The 19,793-nt window shown below is 33.0% G+C and overlaps 4 protein-coding genes across 6 annotated transcripts; 2 read left to right on the forward strand and 2 right to left on the reverse strand.

Moving 5' to 3' along the window:
* Window positions 1-1,909: 1,909 nt before the first annotated feature.
* Window positions 1,910-5,792, reverse strand: LOC116852966 (myosin-11). Of its 2 annotated transcripts, XM_032833757.1 has the most exons (9): window positions 5,642-5,792; window positions 5,367-5,473; window positions 5,143-5,297; window positions 4,851-5,069; window positions 4,662-4,781; window positions 4,316-4,551; window positions 4,123-4,192; window positions 3,565-4,049; window positions 1,910-3,451 (listed from the first exon to the last, which is right to left on the reverse strand). In XM_032833757.1, the coding sequence occupies exons 1-9, from the start codon at window positions 5,701-5,703 to the stop codon at window positions 2,134-2,136; spliced, it is 2,772 nt and encodes a 923-aa protein (XP_032689648.1). In that variant the 5' UTR covers window positions 5,704-5,792; the 3' UTR covers window positions 1,910-2,133. The 2 variants fall into 2 exon arrangements, with proteins under 2 accessions (XP_032689648.1, XP_032689640.1); XM_032833749.1 differs by having other exon boundaries at window positions 5,143-5,473.
* Window positions 5,793-6,091: 299 nt separating this feature from the next.
* Window positions 6,092-11,937, reverse strand: LOC116852971 (ATP-binding cassette sub-family B member 7, mitochondrial). The gene is made up of 11 exons (XM_032833773.1): window positions 11,429-11,937; window positions 9,084-9,332; window positions 8,813-9,020; window positions 8,565-8,731; window positions 8,201-8,479; window positions 7,927-8,101; window positions 7,632-7,789; window positions 7,357-7,520; window positions 7,092-7,221; window positions 6,732-7,007; window positions 6,092-6,629 (listed from the first exon to the last, which is right to left on the reverse strand). Exons 1-11 carry the CDS (start codon window positions 11,594-11,596, stop codon window positions 6,372-6,374), a joined length of 2,232 nt encoding a protein of 743 aa, XP_032689664.1. The 5' UTR covers window positions 11,597-11,937; the 3' UTR covers window positions 6,092-6,371.
* A 1,363-nt stretch (window positions 11,938-13,300) lies between these two features.
* Window positions 13,301-16,022, forward strand: LOC116853703 (decaprenyl-diphosphate synthase subunit 2). Of its 2 annotated transcripts, none has more exons than XM_032834878.1 (7): window positions 13,301-13,517; window positions 14,017-14,392; window positions 14,464-14,592; window positions 14,742-14,943; window positions 15,074-15,340; window positions 15,425-15,580; window positions 15,672-16,021. In XM_032834878.1, exons 2-7 carry the CDS (start codon window positions 14,055-14,057, stop codon window positions 15,825-15,827), a joined length of 1,248 nt encoding a protein of 415 aa, XP_032690769.1. In that variant the 5' UTR covers window positions 13,301-13,517; window positions 14,017-14,054; the 3' UTR covers window positions 15,828-16,021. The 2 variants fall into 2 exon arrangements, with proteins under 2 accessions (XP_032690769.1, XP_032690772.1); XM_032834881.1 differs by lacking the exon at window positions 13,301-13,517 and adding an exon at window positions 13,540-13,793 and having other exon boundaries at window positions 15,672-16,022.
* A 1,088-nt stretch (window positions 16,023-17,110) lies between these two features.
* On the forward strand, window positions 17,111-19,569 carry LOC116853574 (nudC domain-containing protein 1). The gene is made up of 4 exons (XM_032834701.1): window positions 17,111-17,550; window positions 17,652-18,633; window positions 18,856-19,229; window positions 19,318-19,569. Exons 1-4 carry the CDS (start codon window positions 17,436-17,438, stop codon window positions 19,515-19,517), a joined length of 1,671 nt encoding a protein of 556 aa, XP_032690592.1. The 5' UTR covers window positions 17,111-17,435; the 3' UTR covers window positions 19,518-19,569.
* The last annotated feature ends 224 nt before the right edge of the window (window positions 19,570-19,793 follow it).

Genomic DNA, 19,793 nt, shown 5'->3' on the forward strand with positions numbered 1-19,793 from the left:
ACTGCACAGGCCGACCCGACTGCCGACTACGACTGCCGACTACGACTGCCGACTCTCAATGGACCAATCACAGTGAGGCGCCGAGTTGGTGATTGGCCCATTGAAAGTCGGTAGTCGTAGTCGTCAGTCGGGTCGGCCTGTGCAGTCGGTAGTCTGATACGGGCTTAAGAGAGAATAACTGAATAAGTTCAATGAGACCAGGATCGACTGCACCGGCCAAGGGAGAGTTATAAAGCTTAACATTCCTTTCTCCATGAATTTTTTTCTTGTACTACGTGTTCGAACTTGGTAGAAGATAGTGGTGGCTCATAGCGGAGACTTTTGAACTAATTACATTACATTTTCAATCAAGACTTAAATCATATTTAGCTGAAACTCGAACTATGTTTTGTGAACAAGATTTTGCTCGACAATACTAGATGGCGCCAAGTAATTAGTTGTGTTACGTCCACGATAGATAACTATATAGGGAAATTTGAAAGTAGTGAAATCAGTGACTTACGTGGACGGTCAACAGAGTGATGGCTCCGCTTTTGGGTCACTCTGCTTTTCACCGAGTTTACCCTGGGTCTCGGGAGCCTGGCGAAACGATTGATGAATCTGGCGAAAAGTCAGCGGTGCTTGTTCTCCTGGCTCGGCCTCGGATGTTCCGATACCACGCGGGTTGATGCGGCCCGCGATTCAGAATTTGATTTCGCAACGTTTGAAATATGAAGGGTAGGCAAAAGTAATTGCAACACAGTCGGATTTTACGACTAAGTATAATATACTGAATAAGTACATGAAGCTACCAGAGACTAACTATGAGAAGAAAATAATTATATATATTGCCTTCTCTACAAATGCGCGCGCTTTTATACGTCGCTTTGTCGCTGAGAGTCGTTCTCCGATTGGTCCATGGAGTTATGGCGAGGGAAGAGATTCATTCCTTTGCATGATGTCACCGCGTCGGTGTCCTGAGTGGTGTTTAGGATTCAGCTTTCATGCTCCTGTTTATGTTGGCTTATCGCACTGAGCGATAGCGGTTTCTTTGGGTCGATCCGAGATCCGTCGATTTCGAGACTCTCCAGCAGCACGCAGCATTCGGCATTTTAATTATAATGTTTTAACGCTCGCGAATATGCATATGCGCACGTACTTACATCTAGTAACATAGGGATATAATATCTAGTGATGTCTGAAATCAGACAAGTCGGCCTCCCGGTCTATAATAATATATTGTTAATGTTCTAAAATAGATCCGGACGTTACAGTTGCCTCTTGGACCCTTAGCATACAATCCACTTAACGCTGCAAATGCATTATTGTCACATAGATCAATCATAATAATTCTTTATACGCTCCAAAGTTTGTTGCTTCAAATGGACTCTAATCTTATAATTATGGATCTATTAGACGCTGTAGATACTTTGAAGCGCCGTATAGACCAATCATAGGCTGCGTTCCGAAATGCATTGCCAGGACTAAAAATTTATAATTTATGTTGTATATATAGAATTTCAGTACTGGCAGTGAATTTCGGAACGCAGCCATAGTTTCTCTTTAAACGCTTCAAGCATTTGCGGCGTCTAATGGATCGCGCCCTATATTAGACCTGTTATCTTAACCTCAAAGTCACTCTGTTTTCAAGTAATACTTTTAACAATAAATTAAAGGATCTTTTTATTTTTATATAATTCAATGATAAATTAGATGGTATTTTTATTTCTAAGTGCCTCAATGGTAAAGATCAGAGATGATTTTATTTCAAGTAACACAACTCTCTCCTGCCAGTAGATCAGACATATCTTTATTTTTTAATAGAAAAACTGACTAATAGATCCTATAAATTTCTAATTGTACTCGCTACTGAAAAATAAATATCTGTTTGATTCTTAAAATAACATTTTTGTTGTAATTTCGAGTAAAATATATCTAATAATATTCAATGGTGTGTGTGTGTGTGTGTGTGTGTACTTTGATAAATTGATAAAAACTGCAGTACACTAGAAAAATATAATGCACGCGCATTTTCTCCTTTTGAATATTTCATTTTTTAGTTGTATTCGCATTAAAAGTTTAATAGAATTGAGGAACTTAAGTAGAAAGCATATTTTATACTATTTACTATTCAGTATAGTTGTCCCAAAGTTCTTAATGGGATTTACTGCAAGTGCCTCTGACTTTATTTTCTATATGGTTGTCTTCAAATATATCTTTAATTACATCTTGTTTTGGCTTTGAGTGCGTAGGTATACCTCGATAAAGGTTCTGTGTTATTTGCATTCTGCTCACCATGTTATGATTCTTGAATCCCTGATTCAGAAACTCAATATTTTCATTATCATCAATAGCTTTCATTGTAGCTAACAACTTCTCTTTATTATAATTGATAATCTTTTTCTTTGTGTCAGTTGTTTGCTTTGCTTCCATTGCTTCAGTTCTTAAGTTGCTAGCCTGTTCAGTTTGATGTGGCATATACACATTATCAGATGATGCATTAACATTCTCTGCCTCTAATGTAGCATTCAATCTATTCTTTGTTTCTACATTTAAATCATTTGTTTTTAATGTTTCTTCTTCATCATTATGATTTCTCATATTTGATGTTTCTCCTACTTGAAGTCTACGATATTCTTTCACTAAATTATGCATGGAATCTTCTTCGGAATGATTTAGTGTGTCTTTGTCCTCATCAGACATTGTTTTAGAATCTTCAGTTTTTACATATTCTGCCTCTGTGGAGCTTATTATTCTCGTTTTGTACTCCTCATGCATTTGCTGTAAGCTATTTTGAGTTTCTCTTTCTGGACTTGACAAACTTTTAATTTCTTCGTATGCATTATTTAATTTAAATATATTATGGTAAACATTATCATGTGATACATCAGTATATATTGGTTTCTTTTCTGTATATTTCTCCTCTTTTTCTTTCTTATATTCTTCTTTTCTGATATCCGTGAAGGAGTTATCTACATCGTTAATTTCCGAAAATTGTTTTTCTGATGTTTCTTCGGAGGTCTGCGCACGAATCTTTACATTTGTCGTGTAGGTGTCGTCCAAAGCGTCGCTAGGTATCATCTGTAACTCTGCATTTTTTGACTCGGATGGTTCTTTGATTTCCGAAGCCATGTATTCTAGATGAGTGGTACTATTAGAAAATTTCGAGAATTGTTTTTTACCATATTTAGACAAATTGGCTTTATATTCTCTAGGAGAATAATTTTCATTTCCATCTATTTTTTCCTTAGAATCAACTTCAGAGTCGCTGTCGTCAAATTCTTTAGGTTTATGATGCTGCGATATATCTGATTTGCTCTTGTACTTGCGTTTCTGAAACGCTAAATTTTTCACCAGACATATGCTTAATTCTTTTTCTTCTTCATTGTCGCTGTAATGGTTATCTATTCTTTCCATTATACCATCCAAAGTATCGGACGTACCGTACGTATCATCTGTACCGTTAATTAATCTATAAAACAGACATAGCAGAACGATTATAATATAAAATTTTATAATTATATTTTGACTGTTCACGAACATAGACATGTGCAAGATAAAAAAAAGACGATCGATATCACATACCTTGCATGTAATTCTCTAGATTTTTGTGCACTATCCGTAGAATAATATTCGATATTATGTTCGTTGGCATTATCACTTTCTGCGTTATCAGATGAATAGTCGGATTCAAGCTCTATTTCTTTTTGTAAATTTTGCGAAGTTTGACTTTTCATTCTATTAAATAATTTCCTCAATCTGCTACTTTCGTTTTTATCATTACTACAGCTATTTCTTTTTGGCATTGACTGAAAGTCTACTGCTGCATCTTGATACATTGTCACCTTCTCATTGTCTAATACCTCTATTTCTGGATCCTTAAATCTGGACCTCAAATCACTCATAGAATGAGCATGCTTATGCATGTGTGGTGTCTTTTGTAGTCGAAATTTTCGTATCTGATGCAGGCTCGCCATTGTCTCTGATTTTAGTTGATTTCTCGAGTGGTTAACATTATATGTTTTTGATACTTTTTCATCATCATTAGATTCCAGGGTATCAAGTAGTGGCTGTAATTAATAATAATAATTTAAGTTTGTAGAATCGTTGCAGTACATGTAATTTACTGTTACTTATTCTCACTAGATTGTCCTTTGGTGTGCCATTTTCACTTCTTTTATTTCTGCCTAGTACTTTAACTCCATTGGAGGCACTAAAATATAATATATTACATATTTAATATATACCTATTTGATATATTATTTTTATTATATATTATTTTATTATATATTATTATTATTACAACCAAATATATATATGTATGTAATTTTAGTACCTGATATCACTAAGATTTGTGGAAGAATGACTACCTAGATTCTTCTCTTTGTTATAAATTGGCAACTGGCCATTATAATATAATCTCTTTTCTCTATTGTCTAATAAACATTCTAAAGTTTTCAATTTCTCTATTGTTTCTTGCAAATTCTTCTGTGTCTCTTTGTGTTTAAAAATCTCAACATGTAATTGATGCTTCAAACTCTTGGTTTCAAGTGCCAGCTTCCTGTGTAATAACTGTAAATAAAATATGATAAAATACACTTATATATAAAATGTAAGTAAATTATTCACATTATGATTATTTAATTTACGTTGCTTATTACTGAGAAAATATTGAATATTACCTGTATGGTTTCCTGTTGCTGTTGTATTTCATGATTCAAGTCAGATACTTGCAACTGCAATTTTTCTCTTTCTCCGAGATTTCGATCTTTACTGAGCTGTAGTAGATGTTTATTTTGCGACTGCAAAGTAAAATTTTCATAAATTCATAATATATTTCATTGTGTGAATGCTATACTAAAACTACCTACATTCACAGTATAAAGTTCATTTTCTTTCTCTTTTAGCAAGTTACATGTATCCTTGTGCAATTCTTTCAATTTTTTATATTTTGTTTGAAGTATTCTTAACTCTTCATGATGTGAATTTATAAGTCTTGGTAGTTCTGCATTCGTTCCTTCATAACGTCTCAGTGCAGAATCTTGTCTCTTCTGCAATGCTTTGAGTAATCTGTTTTCATTCGCAAGTTCCTACAAAATCAAATTCTATGTTATATAAACAAGCTCAGTATTTAGTTGATATTGATGTATCTTAGATACCTACATTCAGATGGTAATGTGCATCGGCTAACTGGTTTTGTAATTGTTTGAAACGAAGTATTTTTGCCGACATTACCCTTTGCCCAAGAAAACTTTTGTTACTAGATTTTGATTCATCTGATAGCGATTGCTGTTTGATACTGCTTTTATATGGTCCACCTATACATAAATATACATTATATAACATTATGAAATAATGACTGTATTCTACTAACTTTTTATACAAACCGAGCAGAGGTTTTAAGCATTTTTTGTTCGATGTAAATAATGTATTTCCGCAAGAGGAGAGCTTTTTAGATTCCAGAGTTGAGTTTTTTGAATTACACTTTGATATTCTGCAATTTATATGTATTATATTTAATGAATTTAACTTATGATCTTTCTATATTGTGATATACATCATATGAACACTTATATTAAATAATAATCTCAAACGTTTACAACGTATAGAATTCATCTACATGTTAAACAACAGTAGAATATTTTACAAATATTTCATTTACCTATCAGATTTTTTATGCGCATTAAGCTGTACTACTGGCAATGTAGACGCTTCAGTTTGCATTTTATATTCGTACACTTAAATTACAACTCGCATTGTAATCGCGTGCGATTCATCTTTTATAGTATCGAGTTGTTACAAAACTGTCAAACTCATTGCAGTCTAGTCGGCATCCATTACTGTTTCGAATGGTTGTCAAGGCAACATCTACACAAGCATTTAATAATCAATGCTTTTCTTAATGTATCCTAAGTTTGGCATACATATATCTCTCTTTATTTCTTTATGGTCCTTGTTTATTAATACATTTTATATTTTTACAAATGGACTATACAAATGATGGCAGTTAACACTTGTATAATCACAAATATATATAAATTATTCACAAAGTAATCAGTTTTGTTTGGCTTCAGTCACTCATGAAAAGACATATGATGAATGTGTGTGTGTGTGTGTGTGTACTATTTGTAACAATTTAATCAAATATATGTCATTGATTTACAATCACTAATTAACATTATTTCTAATATGTACACTGACTTCAGGATAAATATTATTGCCTATGTATAATTTTACATTTATACAGTATCGCAATGGTTTATTATCACCTGAAATAACTTGTATATTTCGTGTCTGACGAGTTTTAATCATAAAATACTCTATTAAATTTTTATCAAGATTAAAACTTTCACATTTGATAAAAGTACATTTTTACCTATATTATCGTGTCTTTAATTAGACTGTTTGCCTGTATTTCTTTCTTCTTGTACGTGACTATGTTTCTTTATATGTCCTAAATGTTGTGTATCCCACAATTTGCTGTAGAGGGAATTCGGTGTTGATAGTAGAGAATTATGTGTTCCTCTTTCGACCAAATTACCCTGATCTAAAACGAGTATGTCATCAGCGTCCATAACAGTCATTAAACGATGCGCGATTACGATTGATGTCCGTTTTTCTGTTGCTTTACGCAAAGCGTCCAGTATGTTCTGCAAATAAAATATTTGTTTAAATCGAAAGAAACACTACTAATTCAACTTAAAGAAGTTCTTCACGTAACACAATAACAGATATATTATTTGAGGATTTACATGTTCTGTAATAGAATCCAGTGAAGAAGTAGCTTCGTCAAAAATAAGAATAGGACTGTCCTTTAGAATTGCCCTGGCGATGGCGACCCTCTGTTTTTCCCCTCCGCTTAATTTTAAACCGCGTTCTCCTACGGGCGTGTCGTATCCTTGCGGCCATTTCAATATAGAATCGTGCAGGTTTGCCATTTTCGCAGCTTCGAAAACTTCATCGCGCGATTTTCTCAAATTACCATAATGTAGATTGTAGAATATACTTTCATGGAAAAGTACAGTATCCTGTAATCCGTAAATTACGTAAAGGTGCCGAATGGGCATACAATTCACATTTATATAAATGAGAAAATTATAATCATTTCATACTTGAGGTACGATTGAAATGCAATTCCTGAGATCATCTAGATCGACATCCCGGATGTCATGGCCGTTGATATAAATGTTACCGTTCTGTGGCTCGAAAAATCTGTACAGCAGTCTCACAATCGTTGTTTTGCTAAAAAAAAAGAAAATGACAAACTGTATGAGAAATAATCATATTACAAACAACGACTGTATATATAGGTACTTGTTATTAAAATTTACATTTAGTAATCCACATTAAGTGTAATTTATATATCCAATACCTTACCCACAACCAGATCCTCCCACGATAGCAACCTTTTTGCCGCTTGGTATGGTGAACGATACGTCTTTGAAGATAGATTTACCCTCAACATATTGGAAGCCTACGTTTTTAAAGAGAATATCCGAAGAATCTGGCGTCACGTAAAATTTTATTGCATTTTCCTTCGACTGTCGACAAAAATTCCAAGAATTATTTCATTATTCACAAAACAAAAACAGATTATTTTATTGATGGAGTTTGAACAAGACACTCGATATTTTGTATTCGTGCTATCTTACTTTAATAGCGGTGTCTGTTGTCATTAAAGTAAACATGCTTTGCATGTCGATAAAAGCTTGTCTCACTTCGCGATAAACCGAACCTAAAAATCCTAATGGAACCGAAAGTTGGAACAATAAGGCATTCACCATCACAAGATCTCCAACGGTCATAGTACCTGGTACAAAGAGATAGAAATATATTACACAACATGCGTGTACTGATTGTACTATAACTATCGACTGAAATTTAGGTTCCTATCGATGTTGCAGGAACAAATAATATAACTTGAATGTAATTACGTGGTATATTTACCATTTATTATGTTGTGCGCTGCCATCACCATTATAAGACTCAATGCACCGCTGAAAATGGCGTTTTGACCGAAATTCAACATCGCCAAGCTCGTACTGGTCTTGAGGGATGCCGTTTCATATTTTTTCAATGATTGATCGTATCGTTCCGCCTCGAATTTTTCGTTGTTGAAATACTAAAGTAGAGAAAAATAAATCTTAATATTCTTTCTGTTTCTCTTCGAAGAGGATCTCTGTGAAAGAAATTGCGTGAATTTTATCACATTGTTACTGACTTTTACTGTTTCATAATTGATGAGCGAATCAATTGCTTTATTGCCCGCTTCGTTTTCCGCCTGATTCATACGAATTCTGAACTTGGTGCGCCACTGCGTAATGCCTAGAGTAAACGCGGTGTAAACGCTCACGCAACCCAGTGCCACAGCCGCATATTCTGGTCCGCATTTTATTCCCAATATTGTACTAACTAATGCCAATTCAAATACTGTGGGCACAACATTAAATACCATGGCGTTCAAAACAAAATTGATGCCACGACTACCGCGATCTATCGTCTGAAAAAAGAAGGATACACATAATGAGAATAGTTCTTCTTAATATTAACTAGTGGAAAGAGTGGAAAGCTAAATGAAGTATTACCTTCGACAAAGCGCCGGTTTGTCTGCTCAGGTGAAAGGCCATATCGAGATTGTGCAGATGTAGGAAAACATTTTTTGCTATTTTACGGATAGAGTGCTGCGCAACCTTTGCAAAGACTGCGTTTCTCAGTTCGCTGAAACCGGCCGCTCCGGCTCGCGCTATTCCATCTATGTAAGTTAGAATTATTCGATATATCGTATCATGAATTCTTTTGCTAAAATGTTATAGTCTGGATAGTTCTCTCTTACATCCTACGAGCAGCGACGTTGCTACAGTTGCAACTGTTGCGGGTGCGGTTGTTAAACCCATCACAGCAGTGCCCGTGGTTGCTATGCTATGAGTATTTAAGACGTCCACTGCATACTTGAAGATAAATGGCACAGTGACGTTTGAAACCTTGGCCCCTATAAGCAAACCCACCGCTATTTTAACTCTCTTCCGTATCTCTGGATCATCCTGCAACGATCATGTGTGATGAATAATATAGAATGATCATATAACAAGTAATGTGTCACTTACCTCTGGCCAGATGTATTTAAGCATGGCTTTGAGCATGTCTGTACTAGTGACTGGCGGTTTATCTCGCAAATTGATTGCATCTCTACTTAAACTAGACACACCAGGATGGAAACAATTCCTTTTCTGTTGGCCAGGCTTAGCTCCGGTCAGGCTGGCGACAACCGACGTGAATTTCACCGGCGGTACGACAGATTTTGATTGCGGTACGCTTTTCTTTTGAGCACGCTCTATCACATTGCCACTGCAACACTGTAGAACAACAAAGCCTAAGTTACATTATGCACGATCTTAGTTGTACTTTAGACGAGTCAAACGACACGACTAAAAGGCACAAGTATGCATTTGTATATTTGTATATTGACAAATTTGTAGATACATGGAAAAATGAATCTACATTGAAAAGTAGTTAACATTTCTAAAACATCGATGAATTATATCTCATGATGGATAATGAATAAAAGACAAATTAAAGATTTAATTACAATTTATTGTTGTTATAACGTCTTATAAAAAAGAGGGAGGGGTGAATTAAATCTTTTACATTTGATAGAATTACATGTACAAAAAGTACATATTCTATATTATATTACGCAGACATCTAATATGTCACGTAAATAATAAATGAATTTAAAAAATACTATAGATTATTTTCTGTATATAAAGATTTTACTGTTCTTTCCATAGAATTGAGTGATGTATCCAGGATATTAATAAATTCCTCTACAAGACCGACCGCGACTATAAAACTCGGAGTTTTATGTTCCACGTTTCTCATATTACTTAAAGCATATGTATATTCCATTCTCTTCAAATTTAACACACTTATTCCTAGCTTATGAATTACATTTTGTTCATCCAAATCTAACGTTCCACCATATATCTTCACTTTCCAACTATCTCGCCCTAATCTTGTACTCGATACAAACAGCGTTATTATTGCGTTATAATTTAAACCGTCTCGAGTAAATGACATATTCTTGTGGAAATTATTGGATGTAACAAAATCTAACTTATTCTCTGGGATGTCTAAACATCTCTGTAAATCAGAAATATCGAAGTGAATCTCGTCCAGTGGGTTGCACGGAATGAAAAATCCATAATCAATATATAATTTCAGATTGTTATGTGCGCCATAGTTGATAAAAACTTGAGATCCTTTATCAAAGGACTTCAAAGTAACGATTTGATAAAATTGCTTTTCAGTGTTGTCCTTAATAATAGATACCGCGACAGTAGTATTTACATCATGATTAAATAAATCTAAAAACGGTGCTAGAGCTAGATTATTAGGCTGTTTCGTGTTAAATTTATTCATCTTGTATAATTTAGTGTCTATATATACTGCTCTAGTATTAACAACATAATATGCCCATTTATACCTTGCAAATGTTATTATCTTTTGCATATGCACATTACAATGCGTACAATGGCTCTTGTTAGTCACATCTAAGTTTTTTATAGCTTTTATCAGTAGAAAGAAATCATTTTTCAATTTGTGTGCCTGATACAAAGAATCTAAAATGTAATTTGGCAAAATTTCTTTTTCCTTATTAGAACAAAAATCTGGATTTGTGAAGGACTGTGGCAAAGTTTTCAGGTAAAGATACCAATTTGAGTTTATCCCTAAATGGGCTTCATATATCAAAAATACTGAGAGCATACACTGAGGACTAAAGGCATCCATGATATTATTAAGAAATAAAATTCTAATATTACTCTGTAACAACACATCTGTTGTTATCAACATATGAAATGGCAGTTGTATTAGTACTTCATTATTATTTATATGCTTTAATGTTTTTAAGCCTCTGCCTGTAACAGGAAAATACTCTGGTATTAAATGATGAATCAATAAGCAATTTTCATTCAGAAGCAAAGATTTTAAACACATTAAAGAATCATCAATGTTCTCATTCAATTTTACAAAGTCCAGCTTCTTCTTTTGGTGACGTTTCCTTGACGTACGACCCATTGTATATAAGTAGGTATATTATATCTGTAGGAGCAATATAACAGCAATCTTTATACATTGTTTTTTATATTGTATCATATGTTTACATATTTTTTTTGTACTCTGATACATGAAATTGCATGAAGCTAAAAGTGACGTTATATAAAATCATGAAATATATTTTAACTGTAATATTTTGGCTACGTTCCATTTGACAATCATATCGACATATGCATTTCTTTTTTATTTAATATCCAGAGAAAAACTAAGATAGAATGGCTCCGGTCGATATAATTGTTAAAATGGAACGTAATAAATAAAAGTACAAGTGATAGTATGTTAAAAATATTAGCATATATAAAATCTAAGTATGTATAATTGTTTATTAATTTACCCGGACGTTGAAAAGTGAAAACACAGGATTGTGACCCGCAACGTAGAATTTGTTGAATAATCTTAATCGTGTTGAAATACTAGTGAGATACGTATTTCTTGTTGTGATCCACAGCTTACTGTTTCGCGGTGCTTCGCGTAATAAACGGCTGCACAATATACTTATCATTTTTTTCCTCTTTCTCTCAAATTCTTCTATGCAGCTTCAGACGAGATATTAAATAAATATTAGAATAATAAATGTCATTTGGAGCCGATATGTTGTGGCGATCATGTAATTGGGATTATCACAACATAACCTTGATATAAGTTAACCTTAGTTTCTTATCATTTCGCTGCGCATGCGCAAAAAAAGACTCGTTCGCAATACTGAGATTGCATTCCGTTTCACGCATTATGCGCGCATTTTCTACAATATACGTGACATGAACTGTAGATAAACGCGTGCATATACGTGAAACGGAACGCGGCTATGAAACAATTGGTCTGTTCTTTTCAGCTGACTGGTGCAATAAGTTAAAGAAAAAATATATTTAGATTTGTTCGAGTTGCTTGTATTTTTCACACTTTTACACCTAATGGCTCCTGCACACAGAACGCGGTAATCCTTGCCGCGCGGCAGAAAATCATTCGCGTGACAGCTAATCAATATGCTGGTTTCGTAATAACCTTCTAGCTCTTACGGAAAAACAACATATTGATTGGCTGTCGTGCGAACCTCTGCCGCGCGGCAAGCATTACCGCGTCCTGTGTACAGAAGCCATCGTTACACACTAGTGCACCTCAAACAACACAAATTTTCCAAAATACACTCTGAAGACATTTTCAGGACGGAGGGACGTCATCAGAGTATTCATAGGACGTTCTTTGAAGGTGTAAATTGTCTGAAAATAGCTAATATCCAATAAGTTTATTCGTATTAATTGAATTTTTTACACTTTTATACTTATGGCTCCTGCACAGGACGCGGTAATGCTTGCCGCGCGGTGAAAGTTCGCGCGACAGCTAATCAATATGCTGCTTTCCGTAATAACCTTCTAGCTCTTACGGAAAAACAACATATTGATTGGCTATCCTGCGGACTTCCGCCGCGCGGCAAACATTAAGGCCATCACACACAAAATTCCGTAAGAACTTAAAACGTAAGCGTAAAGAAATCGACCAATCCCAATCGATCACTCGGCTCTTCGTAACCCCTCATTATTACGGGAGCGGTGCACTTGGACACGGTACATTTGGACATAGCCAATCACAGCACCGTGTGATTAGAGACATTTGTAGGGTCCCTTGGAACAGCGACTTGTGATTGGACTGTGTCCAATTGCCCCGTGTCCAACTGATATACACCCGTAGCCTCGAGCTGAGTACGGATGTGTAGCGTTTTGTCAACGATTACGACAATTGGAATGTAAAGCTCATTCTACATTGCGTGAACGTGGTTGTAAGTGGTTGTATGTGATTACGACACCAATCAGAATAAAGCTATCAGTAAATAAAACATTCGGATTGGTTGACTCTTACGATCACGACTACGCTTACACAATTGTAAAATGGGCTTAACTTGTGTCGCCGTGTACATGAAAGTGTCTAGGAATATTGCAATTGGAAAGCTCCCTAAAATATCTTGCAAGATAATATACAACCAATAAACTAGCTTTGTGTAATATAATGTAGAGACGCGATCCATTAGACGCTACAAGTACTTGAAGAGCAATTTAGACCAATCATAGCTTCTTTTAAAGCGCTTAAAAGTGTTTGCAATGTTTAATGGATTGTAACCCATAACTAAAAAGCACCCAATATCGCTCATTTTTACTGATTGGCCAAATGTTTGACACTATGCGACATCAATACGTAAACATTTGCACGGAGAAATCGACCATTCATGCACCTGATGCATGAAGAGCTAGTTTTTATGAAGTCATGTAATTGGCTTATTTTTCTGTTCGTGCTATTTACGTTTACATCTACATATCATATGTCTACAAAAATCATCTGGATAGTAACATTCTAGGTTCGCAATACGATTTAAACGAACGTCGAGAGACTCCGTTTCTGTGGTATTATTTTATCCGTCCAGTAAACACACAGTAAGTCTCGTTAAATTAAACGAAGATATCTTAATTTTATCTATACGATTATTCAGGTGTCATTAACTTACATATGTGTAAATCAAATATTTGACCTTATTTTTTATTACGACATGAATCAATTCCTTTTGTTATTTTTGCTAGCATATGTCAGTAAGCTCTTATTTTTACTAAATATTTCGTTCTTGAGGCAAAATTCGCAGTTAAATCGACGAAATCAGAGAATTAATATCAGAATCATTATAATTTTATGCTTGAATAAAATTTCCATATAAGGTATTCATTTATATCTTATAGCTGTTAATTTAATGTTAATATTTTTTATTATTGGCCAAAATTTATAAATGTGTACAGTATATTATATTTTTTAAGGTAAAAGTAAGGTATGACATGGTTACATGAAAAATGGTTGAAAATTAGGTCACAAGAGAAAGTTCTGCTACCTCATACTCTTTTTATTAAATTTAGAGTACTGTCTGATTGATTGATTTTTTAATAGATTCTTTACTAGCCAAAGCTCAATAAATAAGATCAATAATGTCTGCAAATATGGTTGTACTGAGACTCTGGAGAAAAAATAATCCTATGACTTTGTGGAAGATACATGATATTTCCCGAATTCAGAGAACAATCTGTGTCTCCACACAACAAAGATTTCTCCTTAGTGAGAAGAAATCAGCAACAGCAGCAGCAACAATCATGACAACAAATAAGAAATTAAATTGGAATAAAGCTATTTCAGAAGCAGAAAAAATTGTTGGATATCCAACATCTTTTTTAAGTTTAAAATGGCTATTAAGCGATGAAATTGCAAATATTGCTTTACATTTGAGAAAGTTAGTTGGATCTAATCATCCTTTGCTAAAAACAGCTAAGTAAGTACTATAACATTTTCTTAAGAATAAAAAATAGAGATTTTATTTATGTTTTGTTTTTTTTATTGCAGAAATATTATTTTTAGTGGACATAACAATGTACAAGCATTTGGTCTTGTTGTACTATTAATATCTAAAGCTGCTGGCCATCTAAATGTAAATCATATAGAAGAAGACAAATCAGCAGGTGTATTACATAGGTATAATATATATAATAATAATAAATTGTGCTAATTGTAGAGATATATAACATTGTGTCTATGTATCTTGAAAGAAAAAGCTTCTTTTTGTTTCACTATTATTATTATTTTGTATGCATAAAGATTATATCATCAAAAATATATTTCAGCCAAAGAACATTGGCTGGAATTATAGAGATGATACGCATTAGTAGTTTGATACATAGGGGACTGGTAAATATAAATGTAGATGGATCATTGGGAGCTTCAGAAATGGACAATATGTTATTTGGTAATAAAATAGCTTTGTTAAGTGGTGATTATTTCCTTGGCAGTAGTTGTGTTGAATGTGCAACTCTTAAAAATCAGGATGTAAGTATATACTACACATATTCATTATTTTTTCTATTTGCAAATACTTTATACAAATTAATCCACATGTATAACTATTTGTGTTTTTTAATTTATAAAAATATCTATTACTATAGATGTTATTTTTCAGGTTCTGTTTTTAATAGCTTCTATAGTGGCAGAATTGGCTCAAGCAGAATTTATAGCACGCAGAGATAGTCAGAATAATCCTATACCATCGATACCACCTAAAGATCGTACAGGCTATGCATTGAAAGAATGGGAACTTTTAAATATTTATGATGCTGGGTCGTTACTTGGAAATAGTTGCCAAGGTACATTGAGATTAGCTGGACATAATAATGAAATACAGCAGGAAGGTCGCAAATTTGGTCAGCACCTTTCTTTAGCTTGGCAGGTAATATCATTGAAGAAAATACATCCTAATCTTATATATTTTTGTAATAATTCTATAAATAATTTTATGATAACATTTTTACAGGCTTACTTAGATTTAGTCTTATGCACTAACAAAGACAAAGCGATTTTGTATAATTTGTGCGCTGCACCAATTATGTTTCATGTGGAACATGATCCATCAATCTTAGCAGAACTTGAAAAAGGACTTAAATCAGTTGAAAATGTCGACTATTTGAAGGTACAAAAGACAGTATATGATTCACATAATTGATTTTATATTTTTTGTTTTTAGATTTATTAATGAATTAATGACAATATATCTCGCATAGGTGCTTGAAATTGTAACAGCTGGTCCAGGCATTGAATTAACCAAAGAGCTTATAAAGGAGCATTCACAAAAAGCAATGGAAATTTTAAACATATTTGAAGAAAATGATGCCAGGAAAGCATTATCTAATATTATTGCGACCATAGGTGATTTTTAGCGAAAAATTAATTTTTCTGTTACGTTTGTCTTACGACTCGAGGTCATACTTCATATATACGTCATATATTTTTATATGTTAACCAAAATATCATACAGAAAAATTATCTGAGATAAACTCATACAGAATCAGAAGATTTGAGGCTTTCACGGCCATTGATACAATGTCTAGGTATAGCTTCCGGAATGGAGCCGTGTCTTGAATCAGCGATGTGCCGACGTTTCGCAAACGTTGCAGTTTGTATCATCAGGGCTGAGAACTCTGATACTGAGTTCTCAGCCCTGATGATGCAAACTGCAACGTTTGCGAAACGTCGGCACATCGCTGATTCAAGACACGGCTCCATTCCGGAAGCTATATCTAGATAGAATCAGAAGATATAAAAGAATTCTAGAAAGTAAAAATTATATATATATACATATACTAATATAGATTTGTGTATATATGTGTATATATATACCTAAATCTATACGTATGTAATATATAGGAGATATAATGAATCTCATTCTCTGCATTACAGATAGAAACTAAACGAATTTAAGGTCCTTCTCATGTGTTAGACAGTATTAATTCATCAGATACAAATGATTTAAAAATTTCAATAATATTTAATATTTAATCTTACAGCGGGCGCACCTTTAGTGCATACTTATGGGCGGGCGCGTGTGTTGCCACTCAGTGTTGCATCTTTAAAATTAACGTATCAATGAGCTAAGGTCATGTTACAAGAGCGATGAATAAGTTAAAATCAATTTTAAGAATACAAATAATTTATTTCTTTATTTAAACCGACTGTCAAAAAACTGTAACATTACCTGTTTAATAACTCAAACTGCAACACTCAGTGCTACTACACGCCCGCTGGGGAATTAATGGAGTTTATATATTAAGGAAAACTATTTTTAATTTGTTGGGAAAGGGAAATAATATTTGAGAGTAATATATTTTTTATTCTATATACATATTTTTTTTATATAAAAATGTTTTTTTATATTTGTACATATATATACATATATATATATATTCATATTTTCCAGTGTATTGTAAAAATACAATTAAATTGTTATAAATATACGTTACTTTAATATCTTTAATTACTTTAATTTAAGCAACTTAGAATACAATTTTTTAATTGTTTTTATACTATAAATATTTTTGTAATATATATAAGCGATCTTTATATAGTATAAAATTTAGAGAACGTAAATATATATATATTTTTTTTAATTATGTAACTTGCAATCATCGCGCTATCTAGTGTCAAAATGATATTGAAAACCTATAATTTATATTAAACCAGCGGCACATTCTAAAGATGGATGAAAATACACCAATCAAAACAGAGTATTTCCATCATTCAGCAGTGCAGCTACAAAGAACAGACCATTACTGTCGGTACGAAAGCGTTCAAAGTGAACACACGGCATGTTCTTTGTAGCTGCACTGCTAAACTGGTGCAATAAATTGAAGTGAGACAAGTATATGTTTTTTTACTCTAACTTATTGCACTAGAGTTCAGCAGTACAGTTACAAAGAACAGATCTACAGCCTGTCAGATTGTTCTATCAAAAGTGTTATTTTAAAATTATAGCATATAAAACGGATACAATGACAGAAGTAATTGAGTTACGTCCTAATAAAAATTTGATAAATTTGTCTTTTGAAAAATATCAATTTTGTACCGAAATCGTTCCTATAATTTCTGAAATCAGTTTAAAGAAACGTAAGTCTATTTTGTATCTTAACACACATCATAAAATATATATATACTTTTTATAAATATGAAAATATACATCTTTTTGCTATAAAAGAATGATATTTCAGATGTATATAGGTTAGAGCCAAATCAAAATCAAGAATCTTGGCTGGAAGCAAGACTATTTGCATTTCATAATCATCTGTATAAAAATGCATATGATATGTCATGTTGGTTTATTGATGAAGATTGGGCTGTTTGGCGTTTTGATAAGCACAATTCCTTTAATCAAATACATATATTACATACCACAAAAACTGATTTATCAAAAATAACATATAACCCATCTATTGGATTTACTTGTAATGGAATTTCAGCAATTTCTGATGGTGGTGAAAAGCTAGATATATTAATAGGAAATACAGAACAAAATGTGAAAGTTTTTTCAATGGATCCTGTAAAACCTGGGATTATCATGAATGTGCAACATGTACAAAAAAGTTCAAGGATTATTATAATCATGTCTACTATTATCAATAATGATGTAAAGAAATATACCCAGCTCACACTGTTATCATATAACTTACAGTATGTAGAAAATAAAGTAAAAAATATTTCTTACATTGATAAACAGATATTGAAAGTACAAGGTACTATAGATTATGCTTATATGGAAGAAAATGGTAATTATTTGCATTCCATTTGCCAAGATAATATCTGTTTTGATGAAGGAGACACACAGAAATCTGAAGTAAAGACAGAACAACCAAATATTGATTCACAAATAAAGATTCCAAAATATTACTGGTCACAAGATGAAGACTCACTTACTGTTTGGGTTAAAATACCAAAGCAGCATAGTACCAAACAGCCTAAAATAAGTGTTAAGCCATTAGAATTATCTGTTGCAATAAGTAATGAAATTTTAATACAAGGAGAATGCGAACATAGATTAGAAGAAAATATGGCAACTTGGAGGTATAAAGAAAACACATTGCAGATTGATTTAAGCAAATATGAAAATGGACTAATGTGGAGTGAACTAATTAAAGGTGACACAGGAGGTGAATGCGTGCCAAATGAGACTCTTGCTGCAGAGATTCATGAGAGGTATTTTTTATAATATATACATCTGGTTATATATATTGTGTATAACTTCATTGCTAATTATTAATAGTTTTTTTATAATACATAATTAACTTTTGTTAACATTTTTCACTAGTAACTTTCCATTCGTATTTAATTGTATAATAAAATTTTATAAATAATATGTAGCCATAGAGTTGATTATTAAATGATTATTGAAATAATACATAAGATCATCGTTTAAAGGTTAGCACACTTGTGCACAGATCAGCAAAGTGACAGCATTAGAGAAGGTCAACCTTGTGTAGGCTTCAATGCTGAACAATTAGAGGAGTGTGATCTGGAAGGGAGAGATAACTTTTTACAAAGAATTGATCTTTCTACACGAACAACTACACACTTGGCTAGATTGGGAAGTAATAATCATGTATTATTTACGTGCGAAAGAGAACACGGACAAGTGATATGTTTGAGGCAAGATCATGATGCTTGTGTTTGGGTAACAGACGATACGTGTGATGATGGTACTCAGTGGGACATCAGACATATTCATAACTTTCCTGGATTTGGCTATGTTGAAGCTAGTAAAACTAACAAGAAATTTTGTGTTGCTCCGATTGGTAAGATATCAAAAAATAATTTTTAAATACATTCCGGAAATAACTAAAGAAAGACAATAACATTAACTGAACTGAAATTTTATTACAGATGGCTCATACATAGCTATAGCAGAACATGCAAGGCATATATTTCTGTACGAAAAGCCTGATACCGAAGCAAAGACAGCCAAACAAAGAATTATAGATCTTTCTTACGAAAGTTCGCCAATTATGGGCGTCATTGCTATGAAGACATATTTGATTGTACTTTTAATAGATAAATTATATTGTTTACAGATTCCTAAGTGATAATTCTTCTGAGTATTTTTTAACTAAAATAAATGCAGTTCATCAAAGAAAAGCATGACCAATGTAATTTTGAATTTATAAAAATATGTACATATAGTTCTTAACTATACTAAGAGTTACATATATATTTATAAATAGTTCAATCATCATCATTGTCAGTGTTTGGCATATTTTTTAGACGAATTAAAAGCTATTGAATTAAATTATTTTAAGTTTTTATTTAAATTTATATAGATTTATTCAATTGTTTTCTAGGGTAGACCATTTTTTAGCTTT

This window comes from Odontomachus brunneus, unplaced genomic scaffold (assembly GCF_010583005.1).
Source record: "Odontomachus brunneus isolate Ranch 3 - 2012 unplaced genomic scaffold, Obru_v1 Obru_scaffold_006, whole genome shotgun sequence".
In the NCBI taxonomy this organism is placed as follows: Eukaryota; Metazoa; Arthropoda; class Insecta; order Hymenoptera; family Formicidae; genus Odontomachus; species Odontomachus brunneus.

Coding starts and splice junctions, on each gene's coding strand:
- LOC116852966 (XM_032833749.1), bottom strand. CDS start 5,703: ATGCAAACTGAAGCGTCTACATTGCCAGTAGTACAGCTTAATGCGCAT. Junction 5,070..5,142: donor ATGCACATTACCATCTGAAT/GTAGGTATCTAA, acceptor TTGATTTTGTAG/GAACTTGCGAATGAAAACAG. Junction 4,193..4,315: donor ACAAATCTTAGTGATATCAG/GTACTAAAATTA, acceptor ATTATATTTTAG/TGCCTCCAATGGAGTTAAAG.
- LOC116852971 (XM_032833773.1), bottom strand. CDS start 11,596: ATGATAAGTATATTGTGCAGCCGTTTATTACGCGAAGCACCGCGAAAC. Junction 8,102..8,200: donor TCAATTATGAAACAGTAAAA/GTCAGTAACAAT, acceptor TCTCTACTTTAG/TATTTCAACAACGAAAAATT. Junction 7,222..7,356: donor GTGGGAGGATCTGGTTGTGG/GTAAGGTATTGG, acceptor CTTTTTTTTTAG/CAAAACAACGATTGTGAGAC.
- LOC116853703 (XM_032834878.1), top strand. CDS start 14,055: ATGTCTGCAAATATGGTTGTACTGAGACTCTGGAGAAAAAATAATCCT. Junction 14,593..14,741: donor TCAGCAGGTGTATTACATAG/GTATAATATATA, acceptor AATATATTTCAG/CCAAAGAACATTGGCTGGAA. Junction 14,944..15,073: donor CAACTCTTAAAAATCAGGAT/GTAAGTATATAC, acceptor GTTATTTTTCAG/GTTCTGTTTTTAATAGCTTC.
- LOC116853574 (XM_032834701.1), top strand. CDS start 17,436: ATGACAGAAGTAATTGAGTTACGTCCTAATAAAAATTTGATAAATTTG. Junction 17,551..17,651: donor TGAAATCAGTTTAAAGAAAC/GTAAGTCTATTT, acceptor ATGATATTTCAG/ATGTATATAGGTTAGAGCCA. Junction 19,230..19,317: donor ATTTTGTGTTGCTCCGATTG/GTAAGATATCAA, acceptor ATTTTATTACAG/ATGGCTCATACATAGCTATA.